Raw genomic sequence first — 12,611 nt, 5'->3', positions numbered from 1 at the left:
GTAAAATACATTTATGGCAAGCTAAATGAAAAACACCTATGGCTTACTGAAATGTACTAGCCTCTAAAAATATGCTAAGGTTGGTCACACACGGTAGTTCAGCTACCAAATCTAACCTTTAATTTTCAGTTCCTATCCCTAAAGCGATAGAAACCCCAGTTCTCCACATCCACCTTGCTATTTAGCTATTTTGCTAGACTAAATTAATGCAATCTGGCCCTCCTTGTTTATATCAAAGCTACTTAATTTGTCAGGTCTGTAAGTTTAATGTTTGGTTAACAAGGAAACGGACTAGTTTTCACTATTAGAAATAGGGGTCATCTCCTACCCTTCACACCTGCTACTTAGGGAAGAGCCAGCTATTAGACACTTTTATGGAAGAGGAGCTAGATGCCCGATTCTTTTTTATTTCAGTTTTTTTAAAATAACAGGATCCTCGACACAGCGTTGCACTTTGCCAGTACTCTCAGAACCACAACTGGTTTACAATACATCATAGGTAAGCTTATCAGCAATACCGAACTGCTAAACATAAAAACTCTACAACAGCAATACCACATTAAGTAGGAGGAGAGGAAATTACAAGCAGCAACAGCATATGTAAAGGAAAATACTTTCTTCCTGTTAGGAATCATAATGGAAAGGAAATTGTAGTGTTAGGAATATCTCATTGTTGGCTGGATGAGACCTCGGGACACTATCTAGCCTTGTATGATTTCTACAGTTACTTTGTCAGGGGGCTGTAGATACTTGGGCAGTGTGGGCTCTTGTGGGTAATGGCATTCTCTACTCTATTAGGTTTGTTGTTTTAGGGGGAAAAAAGAAATCTACATTAAATACAACCTACTTCATTTACATTAAACTAAGCTGCACAAATAAAGTTGAGCTAATTGAAAACATTCATAGACTCTGGCTAAGTTCCAACTATGTGGGAGCTGTATTGAAGGATGCATGCTTTGGATCAGCAGTGTCAAACCCGTGGCCCTCCAGCTAGTGTAGGACTAAAATTCCCAGAATACTCAGCCATAGCAAAGCATATAAACCTAAAGGGACATTTTCATCAAAAATAAAGTTTGTATTTGTCTCTGAATACAAGTAATAACAAGTAAAACCGAGCAGTTAATCTTATGCACCAACTGGAAGTGAGCTCAATGATTATCACAGTCCTGCCAGGTTATGGTTAATATTCTAGCTATCTTTATTACAGAGAATTCAGACCACAGAGGACATATCTGACTCCCTCTGCTAATACACACTGCAGATTAAGGAATCATTTGCATCAGGATGAAATACAAACAAAATTAAACAACTCTACTGCAGTTATAAATATGTGTAGTTTTATAAGAATTGGATATAGTAACATAAAATATTCCCAGTATTCATTTTTTTTTTTTATAAAAGGCAGATTTTTGGGAAGAACCTATAAATGATAACAGTGCCACCACTACTTTACAAACATAAAAAATTAATGTCAGATACATCAAGATCTTTAACCCTTTGCAGCGGCTTCAAATTTATTCCCAATACCGTAGCTATATGTTGCATATATGTTTGAACAGTAGATATCATTATATTATTGGCCTTTACTGATAAATTAATATCATCTATGCAAGTATATAACATTTCAAAGCACAGTCAAGCACCTTCAAATCATATACACTGCCTATTAAAATAAATTAATACTAAAGTAGATTTTATTTTTTAAATAAAAAGATAAATGCCTGCTTTCTATGTACAAGGAGTGGGATTTTTTTTTTAAACATGTGCATACCCCATACTTTCTTAAACAATTACCCCCGGCACCCCTAAAGGCTTTAATTGTTAGTAGGGAAGTTGCAGTTGAACAGCATCTTAAAAACCACCAATTGGCTATCTGCTTTTACACTCTTAACAGACATTCAAGAAAATATCCTTGAATGTGACAATACATGACAAAAATAGTAAAAGAAAACATTATTTAAAATAAAAGTAAATTCTTTGGATTCAATATATAACAAAAAGGTGCCAGCCACTATACATTTTAACCAACCTGCCACACATATGCCACACAGCTGCTAAACCAGTACCATCAGAGATTAGTGGTAAGCAGAAGAGGAGATATTTATGGTAGGAATCCAACTTTCAGTCCTTGCTCCCAAATACATATATGTGTGTGCGTATTTAAAGCAGTAACCACAATACATAGTAGCAGGATTCCTGCTCACTCGGCCAAACACAATAACACAATTACTTAGGGGTTAGTACTGCTATTGTGGCCTTAATCTTGGCTATTTTCTTTAAAATGGCAGAAATACCCTTGTTAATTTAGCAGCATGAATGGCTGAATTAATCATCACTAATCCTTACATATTCATAACAATCTTTTTAGAGTGCACCAATAAATATCCACCTGTGAACATTAATGTAATGCCATACTGCCATCCAGTACAGCAAGTGTTGCCAGTTTAATACATTAAATCAATAAACAGATTCTCTAGACAGCAACTCAATGTCAAATGTTATACTAGGTTTATAGTTTTAACTCCCCCTAAATACCACTTAGCAATAAATTTGAGAACTTGGAGAAAACAGTATAGGCCTTTGACACTACTGAAAGCAAAACCAAATAAAGGCCAAAGAAAATATAAATATATTTAAGAGACACCTCCATGCAAATGCTGAACCTAAAAAGACAAGTCAATTCTCCTCACCAATGTCAGTGAAGGTCCTTGAATGTAAGGACCAGACATAAACACACTTATTCCATTTGAGTAAATTGAAGGAATGTACCTTAATTGTCTAGTTATGGGGTGGGGAAGGGGTTGAGGAAAACCCAACTAATAAGGTTGTACTTTAGATAAGTGCTTGAAACTCGATAATAATAAAATAGCAAATATCTGCACAAAAGTCTTATTTTCTCTTGAAAACCAAACATAAAATTGACAAATGGTATCTATATGTTCTACATACAATATGTAAAGTACATACATTAACTTGTTATTCTTAAAATGCTTCACTATAATTAGGAATTCTGTATAGATCTTATTTCCATCTTTGCCAGTAATGGTATATGAGCATCACACCTTAACATTTTAAGGGGCAAATTCAAATGGCAAATTAAAATCTGTGTTTCAATAAGCCTGAAATCAAAGTTAAAAGGCTAGAAAAGCAGACCATATATACCCAATACATTATTAATGAACTTGCATGTGTGCTTTTTGTGTTTGTTTTATATGCCTCAGTATAAACAAGTATCCAGGATTTCTAAACTTCAAGACACTGCAATACTGAATGCCCAAAGTATATAAATTGTTTAATTTATAAATACTTTTGATTCATAGAATCATGGGATTGACATTCTGCTTTTCTTTTAAAAAAATAACCTTTAACCAAGCACATATAGACGTCTACACTAAACATTTATTTGAAAAAACTATTATCATGTAAAGTAGACTTTAAACGCCAATACACAAATATACTCCAGTGCCAAGACAACAGACTACTGGGGGGAATGAATAACTACTACTTCTGTCTAGTTCATGATAATAGATCATTTTTTTCTTACTTCACTTCCAGGTACTCTGGAAGCCTTAAAACTATGAATTCTTGGCAATTTAAAAAAATTGGGTTTACATGGTAAAGGCAGAAGCAGCTACTTTTGCAGCAAGATGTGTGGTCAGCAGGAACTTTCCAAAAGTTTCAAGTTTCTAGCAAAGCAATTTGACAGCATTATTTAAAAGCATTTGGATGGGTCCCTCAAAACTTAGAAAAGCATTTATAATGATTTATTTAAAATAGATAGGAATATCATTAACCCAGAAGATACCAGCGCTGGTATATTTCAAGAGTGCAAGGTTAACGCTGCCTACATATATGTTATTTATACAGATTATATAATATATTCTCTAAGGACACTGATGTGTTTAATTAAAAAGAAATCAAAGAAAATATTCTAGTCTTGCGTTAGAATGAAATGCTGTTCGTTTTAATGAATGCCATCTTCATCCAGGAAGGTCACAAAGAATCTGAAGAGTATAGTTAGTAATTTAAAGACCTGAGCATGCTTAGACTCTAAAGATCCTTGAACATAACATAGTTCTAGTTGCGCTATGCATACAGAGTATGGAAATGTTAAAACTACTAAAAATAGAAATTAGAAAGTAAAGTGTAGTTCTAGTATCATGTAATGTTGAACAAGACCCTGATGAAGGCCCTTGTGTTATGCAATTTCATTGCTGCTGTTTTTAGTAAAATTGTTACAATCTTAACATGTTTTCACATCTGACTGTGCATAAACATTTTACAATCATTTTTGGTTATTAAAGGGAATCTATCACAAAGTTACTAAATACCTGCAAACTGCTGCAGATTTTTTAGTGATAAAAAAAAAACAAAAAACCTTATCCATTGCAGAAGAATTTACACAGCGATAAAAAGGGCAACTGATTTAGCAAACTTACTTCTAATAACAGAATAAAGTGTAAATGTAAAAATCATTATAATTCCAAAATTTGCAAAGAACCATTTGTGAGACTAAAACTGATGGCACATTAACAGCAGGTCAGTGAAACAAGAAACGAACTTGGGAAAATAACAAGAAGTTAGGACTGGTATCACTTCTTTTGAGCAAGAGAGAAAACTTTCCCCACATATTATTTCTAATATTCATTACTGTTATTATAATAAGGGCGATGTAGAGATGCTCCAGTCGCAGCGCCAGAGCGCAGTCGCGCAGCATCAGGATAACAAAGCGCAGTCAGAACTTTCCTTTAACTCGCCCAGAACGCAAGTGTATAATGCGGTATTACCGTAAATCTTGTTTAAACAACCATGTGATCCAATGTAAAATCCAACAAAAATTCTTACGTAAGAAAAGTTGACGCTACATCAGAGCAGACAAAGTCGGCTCTTGGGCAGTCTGTACTTACCTTGGTGTGCTTGACTTCTAGGTTAGCGCTGGGAGAAGGCAAGAGCTGCAGGGAAGCCATCAGGGCAGCTGGGTCTGTCTTCACTTCCCCGGGCATCTCGATTTTACTGGAAGTCATGGCTGGATGCGCTGCGGATTATCCCCTTCTCTCTCCCCCGCGGGCTCTTTAAACTGACCTAATATTTGCTTTGCGGTGAGGGACAGATGAGTATGCTCCAGCCTCTCCTCCTTTCCCCTGTATATAGGCAGGTGTCAAGCTGCCTCTCTTCTCATTGGACATAGGGAGAGAGGAGGGGGGGCGGTTCATCCTACGATGATATAATTACAAACGTGTATTTACATAACGCGGAGCTATAGAGGCATTTGAGTTGGTATTTCTCTTTAACATTCCCCGGGACGGGCTGGAACTTCTAGAGACGAGCAGCCAGCCCCCATGTGGGCGCAATGCAATCCCTGACTGCTCGCTGCGAGCTCCCACAACTGCCTAAAAGTTTGTCGGAGCCTCCCAGAAGTTTTCCATTCGTGCAGTAATTAAAGGCGAATTAGCACCTTGCTGTTGTGTGCACTACAGCGGAAAACCAAAAGGACCCGAACAATAAGAGGGAAGTGTTGGGCAAGCTTTGTGCTTATTAGGCAGGCAGGCAGGCAGGCAGGCATCCCAGAACCTAATTACATACATTCTCTTAACGGGGCAAAGAATTAGAAAAGAAAAACAGACACTTCGCTTCCACTCAAAACACACGATGTTGGACGGACACATGATCTAATTTGAGCCCATAATCCTCCTTCATTAGTTTTTTTCCCACTGTTACTTGAGTGCGCTCCTTCCTGCGGGCCGCGCTGTGCCGCACTCGGCTCATCTCGCTAATCCTGGGAGGTGTGAGTGACATGGAAGCGCCAATTGAATTGATTTAACGCTACATAGACACCCCCGTGTCTCTGCCAACCTGCTTGGCTTTAATTATTTACTTTAACAGTTTGATGCAGGTTTAAATGTCCTGATCCGAATAAAGACTGCGGGAGATTCTGTGTATGTTTCATAAATAAGAATAATTTTAGAAGGCCGCTTTATAAATGCGCCGGTCATTGCAATAAAGCTAACTAGTTTGGTGCTAACTTGCCTACGGTTCTGGGTGAATGGTAAGGGTGCCTGGATTTGACTTTATTTATAAACGTCCTTTAGTGTGCGGATTTATAGGTATTTTATTATTAATGCATATTTATAAAGCCCCACCAACATATTACACAGCACTGACTATTGTAGAACGGTACATAGATAAAACGGAATACAAACAGATCTGGTTGAGAGGATCTAAAAGTAGATGGGACCATGAGCCCCATTTGCCCACTTTCCTAGGTCAATGAGGCAAATAAAAAGTAGAGCAACGCATGGTTCTTTTTCTTGTTCTTTTATGACATTACACTACAAGTGTGGAAATAGGGCAAAATATTGAGTCTTTGTCTTTTTGGCAGTTGGGCAAAGGTTTATAGACTGTTTTCTTAGCCTTAATGTGTTGCATTGTATTATTTATTGGTGTCATTATTCATCATTACTTTGCCGTGAAACAAAAGGCATGTACAGTAAATCAGGTGTCCCTGCGATAACAGCTATATCGTAAAGTCCTTTTATTGCTAATGGCACCAAGACACTGCATTTCATGCTGTGTAGGAATGGCTGTCCACTTGCGTAAGAGATAAAGAATGGATAAGGGCAGATTTATCAAAATCTGAGAAATGTTTTAGCCTATTCCTGATTCATTTCACTTGGGAGAATCACAAAACATTTTTTTCATTAGATCATTAATTTCTCACATTTATTATTTCTTGGGTCTTAGGTCAGTTTTCTCAATCATGAAGATGCCCGAGAAAATTCTTCTCTGGTTACGCTACTTTCCCATAGGCTTCTGTTGAATGGATTTATTAAGCCAGCTTGATTATCAAGTAGTTAAAGTGACGGCATTCTTCCATAAAAAAATGCTGGTCTGCCCCACTGGATAGAAATTATATTGCTGTCTCTCATCTAAGCAAAACAGTTTGATGCAACTGATAAATATTAAAAAAACATCTTATAGCATGAGATTTAACTTCCTCACAATTGCACAGCTCCTTTGTTTAACCAAATCCAGAAATATTACAAATAAGCATGTCATTGGCCCTATTTTTTTGTGCTTTATTTAAATTTATATGGAAACGTAGATTAGTATGTGCTTTGGCTAGTACTGAACCATTACCTAAAATGGGGAGGAGGGGGGCAATAAGGATATGGATTTTAAAGCAAATGTCTCTCTTTTGTGCATTTTACAGCTAGAGGAGGAAAAGCATAGTGTGACATTAACCTAATAATCATATTTTCTTCAGAAACACTACAGTAGTTTATAAAAATAAGCTGCTGAGTAGCTATGGGGGGCAGCCATCTGTGGAGGATTCAGAGCTTATCTGTTATCTGCTATGTAAACCAGTGTATTTTGGAGTTAATATTTCATTAAGAACTGCGTTTAATGATAGCTAAATAGCTAAAGGTTGGACAAAATAAATCTGTTTGTCTGCATACAACTCTGTCAACCCCATACAAAATACACTCAAGCGAGTGCTCTTCTGTGGAGGGCAAACTTTCACCACTCCATGTGCATCAGTCATGGTGATCTATGTTACATAACATGAGCAGTAGTGAAAAGGGGGACAGATGGATTTGGCTGCTGTAGCTCTCCTCCAGACAACATTGGCGCCCAAAGCACCATGTTTACTATTGGCTTTATTCTTGCTGTAGAGACTACCTTAGCACCTTGTTCAAGGCAAACTATTTTGCTGCTGTCTAGGGTGCCCAGTGGAGTGCTCAATGTTTTTGGTGTTCTGGGGGCCGTAAAAAGATTTTGCTGTCGACTCAGCAAGTTTTAATTATACAACTGTAATGAGCATTTCTCTCTTTTTTATTGTTTATGAAATATCTTTTTCCCTGTAGTCTTATTACTCTTGTAACATCACTGTATTGATCCTCTGTGGATAAACAGAGTAAGCCCTTCCTAGACAACAGAAACAGCTGAGCTTTTTGCCTTATATTTTTCCAGCTTGCTGTTGTCTTATCCATTCTCATTGCTGACTGCAGGCTAGGCCCAGTGACAGATGTGTTAGTTCAGGTGAAGCCTATTGCACTGAGCCAGAATGACCACTGTGATAAACTGGGAGATTGCTTTCTGGCACATAATCAAACTGCCTCTTCTGCCTGGATGCCCACAGAAAGCAGTTTGCTCCTCATTAGAAAAAGTCAGACACTTATTGTACAGCGCTGCGGAATATGTTGGCGCTTTATAAATAAATGTTAATAAATTAATACTCTACACAGGTATTTATGACCTTTAGCCATTCATTTGAACATATAAAAACATGCATTGTTCTTACAGAGTAATGCTTATAGTTGAAGCACATATCTTACTGAAGTATATGACACCGATGACCTTACCTTTTTTCTAGTTTAATAGAAGCCAGATGTTTTTATAATATCTCCACCATTTGTATTTTAGGGTGACTACAGGGGCTGCAGGATATGTCACAGAAACTAGGCCTTGTGCCATAAAGCTACTCATAGTCATCATAAAATCAGATCTCTAGGAATAAGATGCTGATGGTGACTTCTGCTTGGGTAGTTGGGCTGCAAGTTAGGGGGCAGGAGCAAATTCTTGTGTGATCAATAAGCAGATTGTAAGGGTGCAGTTGCATGTACCCTAAAGCTGGCCATACACGGGCAGATCCGCTCGCTTGGCGATGTCGCCAAGCAAGCGGATCTTCACCCGATATCCCCACCTACGGGTGGGCGATATTGGGGAGGCATGTAGGCGAATTCTACACGCGGCAATGGGGCAGTCGGTTTGGGGACCGCATCAACGAGCCGACGGTCTGCTTATTTGGGACCCTCACCAAAAAATCATTTTTTACAGTAGTCTACTATGGAAAGGAAAAAAGCCTGAGTGCATAGACAGAAAATAATGAAGATTTAGGGAGGTTTAGATTGCCCAAAAGAAGATCAACTGCTATATATTGATATTTAATTATAAGTTAAGCAATAGAAAACCTTCACTCACAAATTTCACCTTTCTCCCCTGTCGGAATGACTGTTCTACCAGTTGATGGGCAGAAGAAAGCATGAAACCGTGCGTGTGTATTTTTTTAAAAAAGAAAAGCAGCATGTTTTAGTGACCAAATATATGTGGGCAGAGGAAGTGAGGGACAAGTCCATTGGGACTTCTAGCTTGAGAGACTGCTTGTGTACAGTGTGCACACTTGTCATATTTCCCTCCTTGATGGTCTGTGATAAAAAAGCTGTTATGAGCTGGAGAATGAATTTACAGCAAAAACTGTAAATATTTAAAAATACTTCCTAAAAATAAAAAAAAACTGCAAAAAATGTACTATATCGGGCATGAGCTGGATCACATGGCCTGGCGTGAAAATTAAATTACATTATTCACTGGAAGGTGGGGTGCTTAAAAAATTGTCAATTGCCAGTGAATTTGAGTTCCATTGTCCTTTTAACTCCATACATAAATCAATTAACCTATATTTTTTGTTCTTTATGCCAGTGCACCTATTAATATGATTAATATGAAGTTAGATGCAGCACTCACACCTGAGCCCTGTACTTTGCACCTGATATTGACCGGGGCATTGCGTCCAGTCATGCAAAATTATTGTTTTTAGATATTGCCATGAAAATGTAGGCGCCAGTGAATATATACCCATATAAAATCATTTTTTTTTACAAATGCATTTGTATATGTTTAACTGCATCCAATTTGTTAGCTGCTACAATTTATGGCAGTTATAAGTTCGTGCAAATGCTGTATTTTGGGGGAACAGTGTAGTGAACTGTGATATTTTTTTATTTTGCTCTTTGCCTCTCTTTAGCTATAAAAATGGAACATTAGTGTACCTGCAGTGCAGTGATATTATACTCTGCTATTGCTGTTCATTTTGCCTCTGTGGATCTTGGCTTCTCTGTATTACATGCTGCAGCTGGGAGGAATACACAAATAGTGTTGTTATCTCAAGTAAATAATCACCCCTCTGTGTGTTTTCTTTTTATTCTTTGATGTTTCGTTTGCCTATTGATAGTATCCTTTTTATTAGGTAACTAAAACCGAGGTGATTAGGGCCCTGGTTTATACAAGCTACAAGATGCATGCGATCTGTTACACAATCTAGGTATCATAGCTTGCAGAATAGATTTAACAAGTTTGTGTAAACTACTCTATAGGGATGAATGATGCCTAAACTGTGTGATTTATCGCATAATATGTCTCACCTTATAAAAACAGCGGCATAAACAGAAGTAAAGATGACCACGCACGTGCCAATGCAAGCAGGGGAGACAGCTTCTTCAAAGTAAGTCAGTTGCCTGTTCGCCCGATATCAGGTTGGTTAGAAAATCCTAAAAGGCTTTTGCAGTCATCACATGATGGGTCTGTATGGGCCCAAATTATGATCAAGTAATCAATTTACCCACCATATGGATGGTCAAATAGAAAAAATTACATTGATGCCATTTACTGGGCTCCACAGCAAAATCTTAGCTCCTATAACTTTAGGAAGTTTATCTGTACACATAAATATGAATTGTGCATTAGTCAGTAGTTTAGTAGCATGATCCCCTGTCTGGGTAACCCCAGCATCCAAGCATTTTCCAACAAAATGCATCCTTTAATTAAAGTGTTTAGTGAAAAAGCTGGTCTGGTTACCTGTAAATTCTACTAAAATAAAAATGTAATTGTAAAATAAAAATCTATCTAATTTAAATAGTTTTGTTTCTGCCTACTTGGGGAAGCCAAGTATTGGCTGCTCCACTGCTTCAGACTTCTCTAGAAATCTCTACCCTCTTCATTAAATTTTCTTATGTCTATATACTGTCATTTGAATCATGAGGAAGAGGAAGAATAATCACATACAACATGGCGCTATATATATATACCAACCAAATGATATTTTCATCTTCCAACCAAATTTTTCATTTTTTTGTTGGCAGTTGACCAGCAGTACAAATATTAAATAGAATCATTTTTCTTTAAAACATTTTATATTGTGGTGTTTTGCTACCTTTAGTGCCATTCATCTAATCCATTTAAGGCTTATGCCACACTTGACGTATTCACTCAGTGTGCCTACACCCAAGTCGACACAGTTGCTCTGGGTGCAGAGACAGAAGATTGCTGATTCAAGCGTAGGGGCAGATTCTCAGCCTTTGTTTATCCAAGGGCTGAGAATCCACCACATGTGATGGAAGTGCAATAGGTGCAGTTCTGTTGGAAATATAAGAGGGCTTTCTTAACGCTTATTGTTTTATGCTTCCCCATTAATTAGGGTTGGCAGTAAACTTCTTTTACATCTTATAGTTCAATTATTCAATTTATTTATATTATATTATAGTTATATAAACTGCAATTAGAACATAAAGCAACAAACTCTTTTTACCAAGGTTATGGTTTTTTATCTGATCATCATCCATTTTACTCGGGGCACACTATAGAAAAAACCCTGCAGAGGAGCAGTATAATTAAGGTGCCCATACATGGGCCGATTCGGCAGCTAATCGGCCCGTGTATAGGCACTACCAACGGGCCTGCCCGACCAATATCTGGCCACCTTTAGTGAGCCACTACAACAGGGCATTGCTATGTTTCTGTTAAAGGGTGATTATGTCAGTTTATTACTCAAACACCTATCTACTCAAACATACACATATAGTAATTCAATCCAGTGCAGAGTAGCAGCAAGCACTCGATCAACATACAAATGTAAGCATGGAAGTGAAGCACCATTAGCATATAATATTCCTACATTGCTACTATCTATGTATGGAGATTTCTTTCAAACATCAAATACTGTTTTGTGATTGCTGTGGTAGACGTGTGACTAGGCTGGCTTTAATAATCCCCTTTTCCGAAGTTGTGGCCTCATGTCTCCAGGACTTGCAAACAATGCAAATAAGAATACTTATCCCACATTCACGGTTTTACAATAGGAAAGATTAGTTTTAAAGTGTTTTTTTTAATATCTACTCTAAAACAAATAAACAAATATCAGCAGTGGCGTGATTTCCTCTTCCCTGTTAGCTCTCCTGACAAAAGGCCACTTGAGCATGATTAAAAGGCTGAGAGGCTGTAATTTGTAAATCAGTGTTTTAGCAGATCCTGATATTGGCACCTTATCTCAATTGGCTTTATTCTCAGCATGCCTGATTCCCAAAGATGACTTTGATTGCTTGCAACACCTCACATCAAAGGAGCTAACTCCCACTATGTGACAGTGATTAATGCAATCAAAACAGAGCACAATAAAGTGGCTTATTTTATGTAACCCTAACACCTGCATGGGGTCTTACAGCAGGGACTGTACGCTGTGCTTGCGAGGCCCTCTGCTGATCAGTATGCAGAACAATCCATGCCTTTAGAGAAAAGACATTCACAAAATGAAAGGTTTTTATGATATTTGTAACCATTAATAATAAAACAGAAAAATCTTTAACAGTATATGAAAGAGAACACTCTTTCCCTTTTGCTTTGACCATGCAACAGCAGATTAGCAATGGTGATAGTTTGTTGAATATGTATGAAGGTATAATGTGAGCCTTTCCCTGCATATAAAATATGGAGGGCTAAAGGGATTACAAGAGTGACGTGTGCAAAAATAACAGGATATAAAAGAGGTTGTGGGTATT

General features: G+C 37.5%; 1 protein-coding gene across 1 annotated transcript in view; it reads right to left on the bottom strand.

The window, feature by feature from the left end:
• Nucleotides 1-5,030, bottom strand: part of aldh1a2 (aldehyde dehydrogenase 1 family member A2) — a 33,998-nt gene extending 28,968 nt beyond the window's left edge. The window contains 1 exon segment of the mRNA NM_001045731.1: nucleotides 4,908-5,030. Within this exon segment, the coding sequence (NP_001039196.1) occupies nucleotides 4,908-5,003 (96 nt within the window). The 5' untranslated portion in view covers nucleotides 5,004-5,030.
• Between the last annotated feature and the right edge of the window lie 7,581 nt (nucleotides 5,031-12,611).

This window comes from Xenopus tropicalis, chromosome 3 (assembly GCF_000004195.4).
Source record: "Xenopus tropicalis strain Nigerian chromosome 3, UCB_Xtro_10.0, whole genome shotgun sequence".
Taxonomy (NCBI): Eukaryota; Metazoa; Chordata; class Amphibia; order Anura; family Pipidae; genus Xenopus; species Xenopus tropicalis.
The sequence above is the reverse complement of the archived record's forward strand: the minus strand, read 5'-3'. Positions and strand labels throughout refer to the sequence as shown.